Genomic DNA, 20218 nt, shown 5'->3' on the forward strand with positions numbered 1-20218 from the left:
ATCGAATGGAGTCAAATAAAGGTGGCAGGACTGCTCAATACTATTATACCAGGGGACTTTTAAGGAACATATAGCATTAATACGCCTTAAATGGGCCTGATTTTGATAAGTCACTGACTTTTTTGGCACCTTAAGTTGTCAACAGAAGGATATACTACTTTCAGGAGAAATTCCATCAATATGACTTAAGAAAGTTGAGAAGTATCATTTTAGCAGCGACATATTGAAATGTCAAATCCAAAAAGTTTTTTGTGTCTATATTTTTGCATATTCGTCTTTGGAAGCAGTATACATTTTTACAAAGCTTATATCAACTCAAACTGTCTGTCTGTCTGGTAAAAAGTGTGTACACTTTATTTCTCCCACACCCATTCTCGGATCAAGTTGAAACTTTGCACAATTATTCATTGTCATAGACAAGACATGAATCAAAAAAAAAAGTAACCCAAATAGTTAATTAATTACTGGCAATTAATTATTTTGTTTGATATCAAATAAGGGAAATAACTTGTACATTATTGATAGTTATAGTTTTAAGTTTTATGGGCAGAGTTCTTCCTCTTTAGAGAAGCTTTGTTGTTTTTTTTGTGCTTTGTGCGTTCATTGTCAGGGGGCCCCACAGATAGAGAACACTAGTGCACATGCTGACAAAATATCTTTAATGTCCCACTATTTTGTATTTATTGTTTTTTTTTTATTTATCAAATTTATACATTTTTTTTTATAAATAAGAAATACTATACATAAAATTGATATTAGGAATTTGGCTGTTATCAAAACTTGATTTTACAAATTGATGGAAGTTCAAAAAGGGAAAAAGCAATAAAATCACTAATAATATATAATTTCTGTGGATAAAATACAAACCTTAATATAAACAAATATTCAATTTTGTAGGTTATCATTTATTTACTATTTTGAAGTGTCATTTGAACTTTTTCAAAGTATCACCCTATTCCCTGCCACTTCAAATAAAGCAGATTGCATACTGTGTGTGTATATATATATATATATATATATATATATATATTAAGATGTGGTAACTAAAAAAGTAAAAAATAAAAATTTAATTTAGACAACACTAAACCAAGATTTTATTTAATAAATTTTATCCAAAAAAAATAGACAACAATGAAAAATTAGACAACAATAAAAATAAATTAGACAACCACCACCTACTGACCCCAAACTACATAGATCTAGCTCTATCTTTAGAAATCCAAATAATTATACAAACCTTACCCAGAGCAACATCAGAAAGTAACGAGATCTAGATTTACAAAAAAAAACTCTATTTGGACAACAGAGTAATGCAGCAGGAGAACAATTGACTGGAACAGATAAACAACAGGAAATATTGCCTGCACAAACAAATACAAGAAAACAAGAATAACATCATGGTCTACTAGATCTAATACATCAACACAAGGACCACAGGCATAAGAGGCTAATGAAAGCCATACAAAAATATTGCTACACACTTTCAACAAGCTATAAACATTTATTATTAAAGCATTGGATGTCAACCAAGTTTTTATAAATATGTCCTTGAAAGGTGTTAATGGTCAGTCTTTGGATTAAAGTTCTGGACAAGTACAACTAAACTGATGTAGGCATATTATATTTTAGTGAAATAAACTTTAAATAACCTGAACAAACTCTATAGAACTTTTACACTTGAGATGTAAATCTAATAGATACACATGAAATGCTATTTCAACAAAATTGAACTCACAACAAAAACATGACTGCCATACCTCATAGTGCATGTAATTTGTAATGGAACTGTCATAAGATCATCCACATGTTTTGCAAAATTATTTGTTTTTTCACATATAAAACAGAAATACAACCAAAAAAAAGGTATATGGAGACAAATATGCTTACTCTGATTTGAGCAAGATAAATAGACAATAAATAGAATGGCTTTGGCAGGGATCTATTAAGATGTCTTGTTCAAATTAGTATTTTGAGTTGATCTTGTTGCAGACTCTTTCTGCCTAAACAGTATGGAAGGATAAATTGATGACTCAATTGTTTGTTTTTTTTTAACTTTAAAAAAAAAAAATTTAATTTGACCAATATTCAAATACGGATTTATAACTACATTGCAAAAATGATTTTATTCCCTTGAACTGAATGTAGCCAGCTTAGCAACCTTCTTGTCAGCATGTTCAAATTGTACCATAGATTAATTAACGTATTTCATTGTTACATTATCTGTAAATTTATTCCCTTATAGCCAATTATAACATAAAATGTCAGTCTATTTAAAAGTATTTAAAAGTGTCAAGTATTACTTATTTATTAAAAAATACATAAATTATTAATTCCTCATCTCTTTCTTTCAGAGTTGATGCCATTAGAGGAGCAGAAGAAGAAAGACAAACATATTTAGCCAATCGAACTAATCCTTTGGATTCAGAACTGATCAAAACTAAAGGTCTGCTCAAAGCACCATCTTTAAGGATGGACAGAAGAAGCAAAAAAATTGACAAAGAGCCTAGTGAGAAAACTGAATCATCCATCATTAAATTGGCATCCTCTGCTGTTAATGATAATGATAGATTACCTTCCACTCAGAATAGTGATGTTGCTGAGAAAGACATAAATTATAACTCACTCAAAACCAAACAACCTGATTGTTTGACTAGCAAGCAAGTAAATGCAAGTGGTGATATGCTCATCATAGCATACACTTCAAAGGTTCATGTGGATCCAGTTGTTGATGTGCCATTATTTGATTGTGATGTTCTGACTAAGAACCCTGGCAAGACCACATCAGTCGAGTTACAAAAAAACAAACTCTCTGTTACTAGCACCTGTTCAAATCTCACTCAGGTAGAGGAAAGGAAATTTATTAGAGCCAAAGACAATGGGTCAAGGGCAGAAGAGATAGTGATTTCAAAAGTTGAGGGAGAAACAATTAGAAATTTAGTGAAAGATGTAGAAGTTTTCACCAAGAGATAGGTGTAGATGGAATTATTCATTTTAAAATATTTAAAAACTGTATTTGTGTTGAGTGGAAAGTTTGTAGATTTTAAAATTTCTTATGTTTGGTATTATGTGTTAAATATGCAACTAAAATTATAAAATTGATATGAATAATTTTATAAGTATCGCTCTTCATTTGTAGTTACATATAGTTCAAAGATTTTGTATAGCATTTCATTGAGTAAGTTTGTACAGTGGAATTCAGATCACTTTATTGTTCTGGATTTTATATTATTTTGAAACACTATTCCTGAGATAAAACAAAAAATTTCTGTCAGCTGTTTGCCTTTTTCCACCAGGGCTGCCACTACCTATTGTGCAATGTATGTGCTGCATGCAGGCGGCCAAATCATTATTCCAAGGTGTCCTTTTTTTAATTTAACAAAAAATAAATTACTTAATTAAATATTTCAATATTTTGTGTAGATTCTAATTATTCCATTATTCTTTTTTAACCTAAAACAACACAATGATATTTGTACAAAAAAGTTATATGGTAATCATACAATAATGAAGTGCACACGCAAGGATTTCCACTGGTTTTCCATAGGTGTCTGCCCATTTCTCTGGTTGAATTTTAAAGTGTTTTTTTTTTATACTAGTTATATTTTTTATGACACTTAAAGGTTTCATTGCCCTGAAGCAACAAATGAGCGGAGGCGCCTAATTATTTTTAAAATAAAAGAATTTTTTTTTTCATTCAAGTCTTTAAAAATGTATTACCAACAAATAAAATCATTAGAACAAAGAATGTAGTAATTTGTTAATTTCATATACAATTTATTAAAAACGTAAATTATCGCTTTAATGAATGAAATGTAAGCTTTGCAAGGTACATCTGAAACATGAAAAAAACATGGTGCAGAGATTTAGTGGGCCGTATTAGATAATATTTGATTTAATTCATTATAATAAAGTGATAAATTGAGGTGGATTTGTTTGTTTGTATGTGTGTCACAGACCTATATAAATTATACCTAGACTTTAAGTGTCTCTCAAACTTCAGAATTTGTTTTTCCAAAGCCATGGCAATAGACAAGATAGTAAACAATTTTTTTTTAATTTCTCTTCCTCATCATAGGTCAAATGTTTCATTCGTGAAATGGTGGGATGCTTCCCACAAAGCTTAAATTATTAGGGAGTGTGGCAACTGATACATTGAAGTTCCTAGATGCTAAGTGAAATTCCCTTTAAAGCAATATTTACAATTTCTATGTCATGATATGCTTCTTAGATCTAACAATCTTTTTTTATTGAAGATATATAAAGCTGAAGCCATATTATAGTAAAAGTATTTACTTTTAATATATATATAATCTTTGGCCCACATATTTGTAGATGTCAGATGCCAAATCTGCCTAATGCAGCGGTTCTCAACCTTTTAAGCTCGGTGACCCATTTTTACAATATACCACTCTTCCGTGACTCCCCCCCCCCCTATAGACACACACAGCAATAGAAGAATAGACAATAACAATCTTCATTTTTGATGGTCTTAGGTGACCCCTGGCAAATTGTCAATCGACCCCCAAGGGGGTCGGGACCCACAGGTTGAGAACCCCTGGCCTAATGGAATCTAGCTGGAAATAATTTATAGGCTAACAAAAAAAAAACATTAGACACATTTGGTAAGAGCTAGGAAAGCTTTAAGTGTAATTGGCCAAAATATGATAGAAGGGAGGATAATTTAAAAAAAAACACAAATTTAAAAAAAAAAAAAAAAAGCAACAACATATCTATATAGATATAACGTTTAAGAACGTTTAAAAAAAAACTATGCCAAAAATTTAATTGATTAAAAATATAATTAAATCATATACTGTAAAAATAAAGAAAAAAACAGCATGCATTTTGGATCAATAGGGTCTATAATATCTGGTGGACAGAGGATATTTTTTTTTTACAAGTAATACAGAAAATTTCCTAATACTTTTTTCCTTTGTACACCAGAAGTGTCTCATACCTAAGGAATCATTTTTTATTCTATTTCTTGTGCACCTCGTGTAGACAATTGTCTGGGATTCTGCCCAATTATTCCTTCAAGGCCTACTGATGTATGCAGGACATGAAGCTCTTCAAAATCAACATTAACAGTTGGGAAAACGTAGCACTGGATAGATCAACGTGGAGAGCGAGCATAAAGGAAGGATCTCGGATTGCAGATACCATACACAGTAGTAGAAAGAAGGGTGAAAGTGCAACAGCGCCTGGTGATTACAGATGACAAACCTGTGTATCAAAAACCTAACCCCACACAAAAAGTTGCAAAGGGAAGATTATCTCTTTAGATGTAAGAAGCCACTATGGGACTTAATACTAGACTGGGGGTTTCCTCTGGATTTTTTTTTTTTTTTTTAATGAATAGAATCCCCGCATTTTAATGAAGTTTTCGGTCTTGAGTTGCTCCAATGCTGACGTTATAGGGAAACTCTGAAGGTTTTTTCAAATTTGAGTTATTGACATATTTAAATTCTACGTGAAAAGTTGTAATAGTAAACATTTTACCATTTTGTATTTAAATGCTTAGAAACATTTATATTAAATAAATTAGTCAGTAAATTCTTGACATCTAAAAAAAAAACGGGATTCTTGAGATTTTGTTTTAGTTATTTCATACGTCACTTCCCTCAACAATACTGAAAGAGAAACTACATTTAACCAATCGTATCGCTTCATTCTTACAGTAGCTGTTAGGCTTAGTGACGGCCTAGTCCAGATCTATGATACAGCAGTTATATATATATATATATACTTGTATAAATAGATCTAAAAGCATTGGATAACCAACTCGAGAAAAAAAGTAACATTTTCATCTAGGCCTTTCCCTGTCCCATTTTAAGAAGTAAATAGATCGTGTGTCTGATTCGAACAAACTGGTCAGTGTAAGGATAGTCGAGACTACGTGTTATCGGTCATGACAAGACAACCAAGCGATAGTGTTTGTTGTGTGTTGAGTGGTCTGGCGAGAAAATACACACTGCCGTGGTTAGTCAAGCATGTAAATCTACTTTTAAAGCGCATTTTTTTCTCTTTGCATACAAGATCCTAGATCTAACAGCATAGACGAAGATATATTCTTTTACGAGAATGTAAACTTGTTTGCCTGGAGAAATAGAATACGGTAGCTTTGTTTGAAAAGATTTCACATGCATACATTTCATCTGCAAAAGTGTCGATGGCAAACTAAAAGTTTGTCTTCTACGCCTCATTAAAAATATTAGCATCAAAGTCACAGTCAATGTCCTTCAAGGAAAATTATTCCTTCAATGCAGCTTTGCACAAACATTCTCTTGTAGAGGTTAGAGTGTTAAGTTGGGATATTGCTCTTTAATTTGATTAACAAACCTATGTTTTTCTCAGTCAAAGTGCGGACACCATCTTGTTACATGCCAACCCAACACTTTCAATACAGTTCTTCATAGCACTGAATTAATTCTGGAATGAGTTGTGTCTCTGTTTCGACATATTGCCAAGTAAAAAAATATTCGTTTACTTAACTTTTTAGAAAGACGTATAGACAATGTTTCTGAATTTTCAAAAATGTATATACATTTTAAAAAGTATTTACTTTTAATATATATATAATCTTTGGCCCACATATTTGTAGATGTCAGCAGGCCGCATAAACGCTCTGGCGAGCCGCATGTGGCCCACACATTATTACACATTTAATTGCCGGTTCATAACGATCCAGACTGATACAACTACGCAAATGTAAGCTGGGTTTTTTTCAAAGTACCGGTATATATGTCGTTTTTTTTTCCTCAAGTTTTATTTTTATCACATTGTCCTTGTGCTTAAAAAAAAAATATATATATATATGGGATTAGGCCCAATCTTTTTTTTTTCCCGGAAATAATAGCAATAAAAGTTATGTTCCAATACCCTGTATGTAAACACGCGACTGTGTACAATGTTACTATCCAGTGTAAGCCAATTGTCGCTGAACAATTTATTGTGTTCCAGACTAACACAGAGACAGAAAATGGTCAATTAGTACCGTACATCTCCCTAAAACATACCACCATACTCCATGCCACCCTTCAAGACCCACCCAAACTTTTTGTGACATGTACCATGCTGTAGTCACTTAACAAATCAAAAAGTTAGAAATGGTCCATGTTCCCTCCAACTTCAAATTGATTTCTTAGTTGATAATTTAATTACTTGTTAAATAAAAATTTTTAAGTTATGACAACTTATGACACTTCTACCATTAAAGTGTCAGTTTTAGCAAATCGATGTTTTTTTTTAACAAAATATATAAATGTAGGTGTATTATATCAAAAAATGTTTGCTTATGTCACAAAGTTGAAAAAAAAAACAACCTCATCAGTAAATGATGCATGTAGAAAAAAAAAAAGCTAAAAATTTTTCACCAATTTATTGAATTCATTAGGACAGATGAATTGGACCTACATATTTTGACATCTTGTATACACCTTTCATACCACAATCATGATCAACCAACACTGCAAATGTCAATTACAGCAACACTGTTACACAAGTATTTCATACACCAAATAAAAACATTAAGGCGACAATACAATAGCACAGATTTTCTGAAGGATTCAGACTTTGAAAATCAAATTTTGTCTCCTTTCTAATTAAAACCTAACAAAATTTGTGGTTAATCAATATTCAATGTGTATTGTTCATCCACAGCATGGTCACTTAACCATGCAAGAACAGAACAATAAATAAACTTCAAACTAAATTAGATTGGTACAACTGTTTAACCTTTAAAACAAATTTGTTTGCATAGTTCTACTGTGGAGAGGAAACAAAAAAAAAAAAAAAAAAAAAAAAAAAAGGTAGCCTTTTTTTGCCAATGAAATTTTGAAACACTACAAAAATTAACACTTTCATAAGAACATATGTTGAATGCATTGACATTAACAATTAAAATATGTACCCAACCTCCCCAAATGATTAACAATTCCTTTTTTTTTTCAGTCTACAGATTGATGAATGAGAAATGCAGGGAAAAAATTCAAAACAATGCCATATTTAACCAAAATCAATGTAAAGCACAAAAGTGATATCAATGAGCAGTACAGAATGGTCTTTAAACCTTATGAATTCTTTTTCTTGGTACCAAATGCAAAGTGAAATCAAACTGACACATCAGCCACCACTTATTTCTTTGCTGGCATTGTCCATTTTTTTGTTAAATATATTTTTAAAAGAGATTTTTAAAGTAAATGGTGTAGGTCAATCAATGTCCTCATATTAATGGATCAGTCTTTAGCAGATTTGACACCTACAGGCATTTCTTCACCCATTGCTTTCATAACAGTCACCTGCAACAAAAATTACATGCAATTTGTAAAACTTGATTGAAAATGAAATCACTAAAACTTAAATTAAAAAGGTATTAAGTGACACAGAATTAGCATAACCAAAATTTACTAGGCCAAAAATAATTCCCCCCAGCAGAAAAAAACAACAAAAAAATAATTTTAAAATTCCACAAATCGTGTAAGCAGTCTTGTAACCAGTTGCAATACAATACTTTAAAACTGACAACTAAAAGATACTTTGAGAAAACATTAAAAAAGCAAACTATGCTAAATAAATAGTAGTTAAGCATGGAAAGTTCCAAATCTTTAAGGCTTTAACTTTTGAGAGTAAAGCACAGTGCAATTAGAAGAATTTACTTCAAGGTGTTTATCCAAATTTCGTTCAGATCAGATCATTCTAAACAGTATCTTAGCACTAATGTTTGATTAAATAAAAGACCCAGTTAAGCAAAGTTTTGCCTGTATGGACTGTTAATCTTAACCAAAAAAAGAAAAATGACTTCAAGGTGTTAAATATTTAATTAAATATAAGACCCAGTTAAGCAAAGTTTTACCTGTATGGAATGTTAATCTTAACAAAAAAAAAACAAAAAAAAATATGATCCTTAGTTACAATCAATGCCACATAAGCACCAAGATATGTAATGAGAAAAAGCCACACAGATTTTCATGGTCAGACTCGAAACCTGTACCACAGGCTTTGCAAAACACTGGACTGTGCCCCCTCCCCATATCACCACTGTCATCATGGCCTCGCATAATATAAGCCAATGCTATGGCACCCTGGTAAAATGCAAAGAATACTCCAGTACCCAGTTACTTAGGTTAGACTGACAACATGGTTGCAGACTTTTTGGTACACCAGTTACATCATTTACCAAGCAGCCTGTGAATTTCCATCAACCTCTGGCAACTATCCAAAAGAAATCAAAAAATGGTTTGAGTGTTGGGACAAGTCACCAAAAAAGCCAGATTAGTCTGGTAGAACATTAAGTAAGACACCCTGACCACACCTGAAGCTGGAGGTCACCCAGGCCTGATAAAGTAGTTATAGCACAGTTTATCTACAATAAAATGCCTTTATACCTTAGTGAAATGATCACTACTGCATTCCATTGATTTAGCCTATCTAGTTGTGACATGTTTCTCCCCCCTCCTCCCCCCTTTAGTTTTAGTTTCTAGCTTTTTTAGTACATGGACATAAGGTTTGGAAGTCAATCCCCATTTAGCTCAGACAAACCATATGCTTCACTACATTTAAGAACATTTAACCCATTAGTCCCTTCTGCAGCAGGAAACATTTTCCCGTTTTAGTCCCAAATCGTTGTAAAATGTTTCTAGAATCCCCTATTCAATATACTTTGCTTAAACCATTTCACCACTAAGCAGTTGCAAGAAACTATCTACCCCATCCCTAAGAGAAGGGACATAACTCTGTATCAGCTATTTAAAAAAATCATTTTTTTGACTTAATTCATAGAAAAAAACTAATAAAACCTAACAAATTCTTTTTATAATAAAAAATAGACCTAGGGTTAAGCATCATATTTGAAGTCATAAAAAGGCATACAGAGCTCAACAACATTAAAATATCACATCATATTTAGTTGCCTTCCAATTATTCAATACTGGATCTAGCATCAATTTTTTTTTTATTTTCACTACTATCTTATCTTATATAATACAGACGCTACTTCAAAAAAGAAGATGATTACGTCCTACGCGTCATGCATTTAGTCATGCATATTAACCAATGACTTAAATTCTGCCAAGTCACTGGTTTTCCTGGCTAGCTCAGGCAACCCATTCCATGCTCTAATAGCACTAGGGAAGAAGCACTTACCCCAATCATTATATCCTTATTCTACAGCTTAAACATTAACATTCCCATTAAAATCATATTCAATTAAAGCCTAAACATAAGCCTAAATATGTTCCATTTTCTAGGCTAGCAAAAAAAACGTAATTTTCAAAAAATCATAAAAAATCCATTCTAACATGCTGCAGATACAAAATAACCACCTAAAAATAGCATCACTATCGCTCTTCTAGGTCAGAGCTAGTAAAGGTATAAATAGTTATTTAAAAACTAGCAGTGCATGCGTAAACGAAACAACACAAAATCAGCAATTGCTGGCGACTCTAGTTGTCAAAGGGTTAAACTTTTTAAAAAGAAGATTTCTTCTAGTCTCGTTGCAAATCATTGTGGAGATTACTAATTCTATTTTTAATAAAATCAGGACGATTTTTAATTCTTAAATAATTTTTCAACGAACAGGCCCTTAGCCCCAGTGTGTAAGACCCCACATGGGAAAATGGGTATTTTCAAAGCTTTTTTATATTCTAATATAATAATATCATTATATAATATAATTAGTAATTATTTTTATAAGCTAAACATACTGTTCTATTTTTTAAAAAGTTGTTTGTTTGTTTATACGTTTTAGATCGTAATTTTTTCTTTTTAGGATTAATTAAATTCAGGGTTATCCCTCTTTGCTTAGGGCCTAGGTAGGGTTTTTCCTAACCTGATTTAGGAGCTATTGGTTAAGACATATCAGTTCAAAACTTGATAAGTTTGCTATTTTCGATTTTATGTTCACTTTCTCACACCACATTGATCCTAAATTAACAGCACTATAAAAATTAAATTGGTTCTGTAAGTTGTTATTGCCATATGTGGTAACAGAAATAAAAATAACATTAAAATGCTACCAATATCTAGCTAGCCTTGGCATGTGGATCAGGGTATTGTATCAGGCAGAATTGTTATCTTACAGAAGATGCAAAGGCACCTAACCCAGTAAGCTTTAGGTGGAAAAAAGAGAGAAACGGGGACAAAGATAATCTTGCTTGCTGATGCTTTGGACAACACCAGCTGTGTAAAGTGGGGCAGTGGGGGGGGGGGGGGGGGGGGGGGGATACTGTGTATGTAACATCATTCAAACCACAGCTAATGGCATTAGCTCATTTCTAAAGGAATCCATAGAATAATTTTTCTTCTAGAGTACAGGTATTATATATAATTAATGTACCATAATTGATTCATCATTATCATATTTGTCCTTAATTTCTTTTCCACATTCTGTGTCAGGCATTTTTAAATCTTCTCGTGTTTCACCATTATCATCCATCAGGGAGAGATAACCATCCTCAATGCTGACAAGCTGCAAGGATTTTTTAAAGAAAGCAATAAATATTTAATAAAATAAATATTAACTGTGTCATTATTATACACACACAATATTTTCAATAGGCTGCTATACTAAATTATTTAATGCTTGATTGTTATTTAAAAAATTCTTTATCTTAAGCCTATCATTAAATCTTAAATACTGATATGAAAATGTAAATTTGTGTTTTCTACAATGACAAAAAAAAAAAAAAAAAATTTCAATATTTTCAGAACTCAGCCATACTTGATAATCCTGACGATTGACAACAGGAACAGACATATTGTGTGTTGACGGGCATATATCTTCATACTTTTTCCCAGTAAATATATCTATTCCAACAAGATGAACCTAATAATAAACAGAAGATGCATATTAAAAATTATTAATAACAAAAAAATATATAAAAAAAAGATATCTCCATCTATATTACAGTGATTGGAACAGATTCTACTCAAATTTCAGAAAATTTTCTTAACCCATGTGCGTTTATGTGAACTGTTGTGATGATGATTGAAGTTAGGAGCTGCAGAATTTGTTTAAAATACCAGTATGTAAAAATTAATAATGAGTGGTAAAATTGCTTTATTGCACACATACGGTACACACAAAATGAAAACAAGGTACTATTGTCTGTAAATTTATAGATGGGAGAACTTTGACATCTTTTTTCTTTTTGCACTTTGCTCTAGGTATATATCTGGTTCAGGCAGTCTAAACATTAAATGATAAATTAATGCTTTAACTGGTTTGTGACAACTTTGCTTACAAAGAACTATAAAGAAGTGTATTTCAAACAAGCAACTTTGAAACTTTTTTATTTCATCTCTGCTGAGTTCTAAAGCAAGAGCAACCTAAAGAGGAGCAATGGAAGAAAATGATCCCATAAAACTGCATATTAAAGCTTACTTGTGAGACAAACTTTCGCTTTGATAATATTGTTATGTAATTGATATCATTAAATAAAGGTTGGTCTCCACATACAAAAATATCAAAATTATGTCTCTATGATAAGTAGAAGCAAATTTTTTCTTTCTATGGCTTTGTATTCAACAAAAATTTTGGCACCTGAATTTGGACTTTTTGTTATTAAAAATATGCACATCATTCTTATTATTTAATATTTTGGGTTCAAATTTTCAGTAGACTTTAAGCATGTTCCCACATTCTTTCATCTTAACCTATTTTTTATACTTTTACAGCCAGAGGACGCTGAAAATAGAAACAGCAAATTAAGTCAAAATTTGACTTCATTCATACACAACTTTTTTTTTCAATATTTCCATTTCATATTTTCAGGAGACTTTACATGTCTTTAAAGCATTAAATATCCCCATCTTTCATCTAAACCTATTTTCCGTACTTTTTAGTATTTCAAAATTATTTTTTTAAATTTGTGCTAAGAGAACTTAGTTTTTTTTCCTCACAATTTGATGAAAACACACTTTTTATTTCTTAATATTTAATCATAAAATTATACGGAGACTTGCTTGAGCATAAAATATTTATCTTAAAAAAAAAATAATATTATTAAGGCAACAGGCAATAGAATGCAATACTCTTAGTCAAATTGCCAAGTTTAGATAACAGAATGTCTCTTTTATAATGCTCAACAGAGTCCATATCTGTAGATACTGTCTTAAACTAAATTATAACATCTATATTTAACTTCAGTGATGGGAACAGACTTTGAATTTTTTTTTTAAGGAAATTTTGCACACCCAGGTTTTTGAACTGGCCAGTCGCTGCAACTTAAAAAAAGATGTTGCTGAATTTTTAAAAATGATGTAGAATCATTTTATTTCATATTTTCTTTAATTAATGTTGTATTACATAATAATTACACTGCATAAGCTTTACTGCACACATAATGCATGCAAGGCACTATTGTTTGAACATATAGATGAGAAGAGAAAGCTTTTTGCAGATGCTTTATGTCTGGGACCAGGCAGTCTGAGCATTCTATAATAGATAACTGCTTTACTGGTAAAGGAAGAGAATGTTAAGCAATAAAACTGCATATTGAGGCTTCCTAAATCCTTATGTGACTCTTATTCATGCTGATACAAGTTGTTTACAAGAAGTGGATCTCTACCACACTGGGCTTTTAAAACATTAGAGATGATTAGTTATTAGTTAGATATTAGATATAGAAAAAACTTTTATATTTCTCACTACAAGTTATAAGTCTAGATCTATCTATAATCTAGATCTACTTAAATCTAATAACTTGGATCTATATCTCTAGTGACTCTAGAACAAATATATTAATATTAGATCTATATTCTATCAGACTCAGTAACTCACTAGTCATGTAAAGTAGGCATACATCTATATATATTAAAATCTAGAGTCTAGATGGCTGGTAGGTCTATTAGATCTAGATCTTATAGATCTATATGTCTAAATCTAATACCATTTGAACTCATGGAAAAATCTAGGGGCCATCGTATCAAAAGAGTAAAAATAGCGCATAGCGACCGGGCATCACGATACTCAGATATTTTTAGAACTGGCAAACAGCCATTGAAGTCTATGTCTATACGCTCTAGATCTAGATCAAAAGTATTTCTAATTAAAGAATCTAGATTTTATCTATCTAGACTGATTCAAACCACTCTAGACCGGGATCTAGACTTAAGAAAATACGCTAACACAAGATTTTTTTTTAAATAGAACTTATAACTGTGTCAAAAGACCGGATTTGCGCATGCTCAAAACAAATCAGAAATCTTATTTCGCATTCTTCCGAAAATGGAAATATAATAAAATTCTGATATTTTATATTCTTTTTAAAAAAAATTGTTTTTTTTTTCTTTTAAAAAAAAAATGTCTGGAAAATTTAGGATTTTTTTGATAGAAAATCGGATCAGATGAAATTTTCGGAATTCCGAAAATTTTCGGGAAATTCCCATCACTGTAATTTATATTTATAGTTAAAAGCTGTTTTAGTTTTTAGGCTATTTCTCAGATTATCTCCCACTAAATTTCACATAAAAATATTTTTAACTATTTTATTATTACTTCCGGTATGATTGATAACGAAATGGCTACTTTCGATTTGGTGGTCATTTTGGCATTCATATACAATGAGCGCCAATCAAAGTAGCTTAATAATCACAAGTGATTCTTATATAGATTTGGATATTACAAATTACTAACCAGTCATTACAGAACAAAAATTTAAAAAAAGTGATCATTATTGGAACACACCCTAATTTTGAAAACTTCCTAAAAAATCACCAAAATCAAAATAATCCCCCCCCCCCCAATCCTGTTTGCAAGAAGTAGATCTAGATCTAGGCTAGGGCTCTGGAAAAATCTTTTTTTTTTTAAACCAGAAAAAATGGGACTGATGTCAAGTGTATACAATAAATGGTGTCAATCTAGAATAGATTTAGGTTTAACAGTTTTCAGTCTATGGAAGTTACTCCAACAGAAGAACTGTGGCCAATCCATTAATCAGGCAGGATAGTTAAAGCCATCTGACTTGCTTACCGATTTATTTTTAACCAACCAGCTTACTTCTTACTAAAAATAAGTGTCCTGGATTATAAAAAGCAGCTTTTTATTTTCTAAAACTAGCATAAAATAAAGTAGACTTACTAGACTTTCAGGTAAGAAATTCAAATTTGGAAATTTTAAACTGGGTAAATATGGACAAGTTATGATTCTGTATTAATAATTTAAAAAATTCCAACCTTGGCATGACCATGTTTTCCAGTCTTTGAAGTAGACATTTCAACTATTTTGCATGGGCGCCCTTTCAGCACAACATGACCATTTTTCCTAAGTGCGCTGCATTGCATGGGAAAGGTCTGGGAAGCACCAGCATCTGCACCCTCAAAAGTCTCCTCATGGTCAACCTCAGCCATCTTCAAATATCAAACTGAAAATAAACAAATATAATATTCTATAAAATAAAATGTAGGGGTTAAAATTTTCTGACCAGCTTAAAGCCTTGTTTTATCCCTTTAATTTTCTTTGACTTCACAAAACTATTTTTCAGAACAAATGCTCCTGATTAGATGGCATTTCCTCATTTATCTTTATAGTGCGTACGGTCATCCAATGGAGTGATTATTTAGCTTCACTGAATACTATCTTGCACCTTGTTTGTTACGTAAAAATTTCTTTTAATAGACCCTAATACTTTAATAAGAACATAAGAATATAGATGCACATCTACTAGAACTTGAGATGTAGTAATACTTAACTAGTATGGTGCTGTAAATTCCATCAGTTTACAATTGTTCGGATCTAAGTCTAGACTGATCTAAAAATGAAAATAATCAAGAGAGAATCCAGACTTAATTAGTATTTTACTTTGAAAAAGTAAAATACTTAGCTTTCTTATTTAATGAACACAGAGTAGAACTAGCTATGTCCTATATATCTGGAGAAAATGTATTCTTTATAAAGTTTTAGTTAAAAAGAGACATATTTGCAACTAAAAAATTTTTTAAGTTCAAATTTCCAAAGGTAGCTGGCCAGCATCAGACCAACAGGCACTTATTGGCTAAAGTATGCTGACTATGACAGACACACTCACATCCAAGTACAAGTGAAAGATACTCTAAATCTAGAATGACAAAAGCAGTAATTTGATGTTCAATAATTATTACATTATTTTTAATCTCTTATTAGAGCCTAAAGTTGTATTTACAACCCAAATCATATATTTCAGTCACACTTGATTTCTCAAAAAAATTTAACTTACTGATTCCTTTTTTATTTTTTTTATAAACTTTTTTTAGAACTTTCAATTTGCAAACATTAAACTACTGTATGCAAAAAGAATTTTTTAAAAGACTAAGAAATGTATTATAGGGAAAAACAGAAAAAAAAAAAAAATCCCTCAGCCAATGATGCATGCTAAATAAATAATAATATTTATGTTATAAAAAAAAAAGGTTAATTCAAAATTATTAGTCAGGTTGAAATATAATATAGTTTGAATTGAGAAGCCAAAAAAAGTCAATGTACACAAACCAGAGGAGGAGAGAGTATAAGTGATGATAGAATTATGCATGTGTCGAAGGGTTGCATTATCAAGTGGGTCTTTCCAAATTCAGTCAAGTATATGTCGTGCGATATGCATGACAAAAAAAAAGTGAGTCCCAGAGAGAGAACGCCAAAAAAAAACAAAAAACAATCAGATTATTTGTCCCGATAATGGCCGATACAAAAAAAATAATTACAAATCAAAATCTAATTGCATTATCGTAATTGTTTTCCACAAATAGATCTAGATCTATGAATTTCAATAAGATCATTTTGATTTTTTAAAAATATAATACTAAGTAAATCTAGTATTTACAGGCATGAATAAAAAGTCAGTAGTATTCATTACTAGATTCTAGATCTCGAATTAGGGAGACCAATTCAATGAGAGATCACTGATCAGTCAATCACAGGGTTAGTAGCACTTTTCCATGACTAAATTTTAGGAGGTTTTTTAGGGATGAAATGTATGATGTGTGTATGTTTCCCATCTGTTTGTGTGACACATAGTAAAACATACATAAAACTAAGCATTTATCAAATCAATTATTGTTTTAAAAATAATAAATATCTTGCCAATACGCAGAATGTAGAACACGCACGTGTTTACATTTGTCAGCCATACTGTACGCAATAAATAAAACTTCAATTATATTACTTTAATAATAATACTAGTTTGCTTCTTATAAATGTAAATAGTATAATTAAAAGTAAGAACATCTTTAATTCATTATTATGACCTCTGTCTCTGTTTGAAATCAATAGTTCTAACTCCTATATGATGAATTCTAACCAAAATGTATTCTAATGACCTAGACTCAAATGTTATTATCTATTTTTATTTCTCACAACTAGATCTAACTCTAATGACTAGACCTAGATTATTCTAGATCTACTTGATTATCTATCCTTTTCTAGAACTCTACTGTCACTCTAGATGTTTCTAGTTCTAGATCTAATATAATTTAAGAGTCTACTAGTCTAGATCTACATCTCACAAGTCCTCTAAATCTAAGAACACAGATTATAATAATTATATTATAGATCTATATATTTACTGTATGTCTAGATTCTAGATCTATGAACTTATTGAGAACTAAATTTATTATATAATGATCCATAGAAATCTAGAGATCTTTCACCTTCTAAGTCTATTTCTAGATAGATCTAGATTTAGTATTATTTACTTATCTAATCTAGATTATTCTAGATCTAGCTCAACCATATCTTTGTAAATGTAGGACACACAGGGTCCGAGAGGAGAGGAAATGAAAATGTAAACAATAAACACAGACCTATATATATTTTACTTTGCATTCAATATTTTCATTTCGCACTATTAATAAATAATGAAAAAAAAAAACAGATTTTTTTGTGTCGGAATTCAGACTTGACGGAACTAAAAATCGTAATGCGGAACATGTGACCTTTTTTTTTTTGATGATTTTGCGGGATGGTTCCGCATAATGCGGGACTGTAGGCATGTTTTCAATATGCCACAGAAACAATGTTATCAGCTGTGGTATGTCCACAGAAAATGTAATGAAAGTTATCTTTTACTCAAGTAACAACTTGACTGTCATCCCAAAACTTCAAACAATCATTTTTTTTCAAAGATTGATTTTCTATTTTTTAAAATAAGAAACATTCTTAGAGACGCCTTCATAGTGTATATTCTCTGTGATGGAAATGTACATTTTTAGTTCCTATGTGTGCATTTGAGGTAATGTTGTTTCTTTTATTAGCTAACTTAAATCTCATAAACAGAGCCTGTAATATATAGAGTATAATAGAGCAACATAGGCCTATTTGAATGTTTAGTTGACATTTGTTTACTATAAAATGGCTTTTGGATTGGAAGAGCGTTTTTTTCCCTAGCAGAATCTTTTTCAACCATGTAGTTTCCCTGGCTTTTGCGAGTGAAATAATTTTTACGAACATTTTTCACAGCTGTCTGCGAAATATTTTCGTTATATCTACAGTGGATCTAGACTCTTGATCTAAGTCACTAAAATTCGAGGACTTTTTCACGGCTCTGTGAGAACTACCTTCACCGAATTTACAGTAGATCTAGACTCTAAAGCTAATTCACTAAAATTCACGTTAAGTTTTAAATATATGTGAATATTATCTTCACTGAATTTACAGAAGATTTAGACTCTAAGCTAACTCGCTAAAATATGCGGACTTTAACCCTAAGCACTAAATTTTGAACATTTCGCAGTTATGTGCAAATTATCTTCACTAGATTCTAGTGATTTAGCGTAAATCTAGAATCTAGCGAATTTCTAGAGTAATGTAGACATTAGATTATTGAGATCATTAAATTGACTAAAATTCTCAGGTAAGTTGTGAATTATCTTCACTAGATCTAACTTAGATCTAAATCTAGAATTCTAGATACTATTACTAGTTACTAGCTAGATCTAGAAGATTTACGGACCGATGTTAGGTCAAAACACCACACACAAAAAAATCACAACTTTTTAACTGTGAATATCGTGAAACAGTCATAATTTATATACCATTGGAAAGTTCTGATAAAGTATTTTAATGATGTACTAACGCAAAATTGTTTTTTCAAAGATAAATATTTTGGTAATAATTTAGAATATTAGATGCCCAGATACCTTTACTGACCACCACGTTGTTTTTAATAGTTCTTTTTTCAATAACTTTTTAAAAAGAGATTTCTGTTCTTATGCTGTCAACTTATGCAGTGTATTTACTGAAATCAAGGTCTAAAAAAATGTTAATAATAAATTGATGAAGTTGTTTCTTCATTTTTTTCAATAACTTTTTTAAAGAGTTTTTTGGTTCTTATGCTATCATTTTAAATGAATTTTAATATTAGATCTAATAGCTGCTAGAAAGAAAGACAAAACAGCAACAGAAAAATGTTGGCAAGTAATTCAAGGGAGATAGTCTAGTATTAAGGCTTAAAACCAAAATGGCGTATTTCCAATGACAATATATGGTAATAAGAAATAAAACTTAAAAATTTATATTTTAAAAACTATCTCCGAGGAAATCAAATTACATATTTGTAATCTGCATATTCTTAATTGTCTTAAAACATAAGAGAAACCTGATTTGGCGTTTCTAGTCACGTAAACTAATACCAATTTTTTATTTCACATCCCTAAACAAGACTTGCTCACTAGATCTAGCTCCTCACTGTTAAGTTAGTGTTACTCAGTAACTTTTGCAAGTTGAAAATTTTACTACACTCTACACTTCTACACTCAAGTAACACTGTCTACACTCATCAATCATTCTTCGAGAATAAAGATCTAAGTCTAGATCTATTACCTTTTTAAAATTAATGATGTTGAACTTGATATATTTGTGGACTACCTATATAGATCACTTTTGAGAAGGTCTATACATCTCTAGATTCATCAAGTCTAAAAAGAGATTTTAAGCCTTTAACTGGACAAGATGGCGACTGTTGTAGTGTTTAGTAACAAAACAAAAAAAGATTTTAGACTAGATCTAGAGTACGCAGTGAAGATTGTACATCAAACAGAAATAAAGTACAAAGTATGGAACATTTAAAATGATACCCTACGATCGTATATAAATATTGCTTAAGTATCTTTTATTAAATACAGAATAAACCTAAAAACAACAAACACATTCTAACTCACGTGTAGGAGGTTTCAGTGCCGGTGTAGAAAGGATGCGCATGCGCCCCACGTTTAAGCAGAAAACGCCACCTGTTACATATTTTAAGAGTTAGTG

General features: G+C 31.0%; 2 protein-coding genes across 4 annotated transcripts in view; one reads left to right on the plus strand and one right to left on the minus strand.

The window, feature by feature from the left end:
- Positions 1 to 4725, plus strand: part of LOC106074017 (RING finger protein 207-like) — a 31493-nt gene extending 26768 nt beyond the window's left edge. For both annotated transcript variants that reach the window (XM_013234734.2, XM_056008375.1), the window contains exon 16: positions 2352 to 4725. In XM_013234734.2, coding sequence (XP_013090188.2) covers positions 2352 to 2970 — 619 coding nt within the window. In that variant the 3' untranslated portion in view covers positions 2971 to 4725. The remainder of the gene's footprint in view (positions 1 to 2351) is intronic.
- Positions 4726 to 7363: 2638 nt separating this feature from the next.
- On the minus strand, positions 7364 to 20199 carry LOC106074016 (eukaryotic translation initiation factor 5A-1-like). 2 transcript variants are annotated; one of them, XM_013234730.2, is made up of 5 exons: positions 20125 to 20199; positions 15172 to 15359; positions 11717 to 11821; positions 11333 to 11464; positions 7364 to 8297 (listed from the first exon to the last, which is right to left on the minus strand). In XM_013234730.2, the coding sequence occupies exons 2-5, from the start codon at positions 15343 to 15345 to the stop codon at positions 8235 to 8237; spliced, it is 474 nt and encodes a 157-aa protein (XP_013090184.1). In that variant the 5' UTR covers positions 15346 to 15359; positions 20125 to 20199; the 3' UTR covers positions 7364 to 8234. The 2 variants fall into 2 exon arrangements, with proteins under 2 accessions (XP_013090184.1, XP_055864353.1); XM_056008378.1 differs by lacking the exon at positions 20125 to 20199 and adding an exon at positions 19787 to 19862.
- Between the last annotated feature and the right edge of the window lie 19 nt (positions 20200 to 20218).

The sequence above is a fragment of the Biomphalaria glabrata genome, chromosome 13 (assembly GCF_947242115.1).
Source record: "Biomphalaria glabrata chromosome 13, xgBioGlab47.1, whole genome shotgun sequence".
Classification (NCBI taxonomy): Eukaryota; Metazoa; Mollusca; class Gastropoda; family Planorbidae; genus Biomphalaria; species Biomphalaria glabrata.

Bases quoted from the DNA above. Each gene is read 5' to 3' on its own strand.
- LOC106074016 (XM_013234730.2), bottom strand. From the start codon at position 15,345: ATGGCTGAGGTTGACCATGAGGAGACTTTTGAGGGTGCAGATGCTGGT. The intron at 11,822-15,171 runs GTTGGAATTTTT...GTTTATTATTAG, and splicing joins GAAAACATGGTCATGCCAAG to GTTCATCTTGTTGGAATAGA. The intron at 11,465-11,716 runs GTATGGCTGAGT...AAATCCTTGCAG, and splicing joins TCAATCGTCAGGATTATCAA to CTTGTCAGCATTGAGGATGG.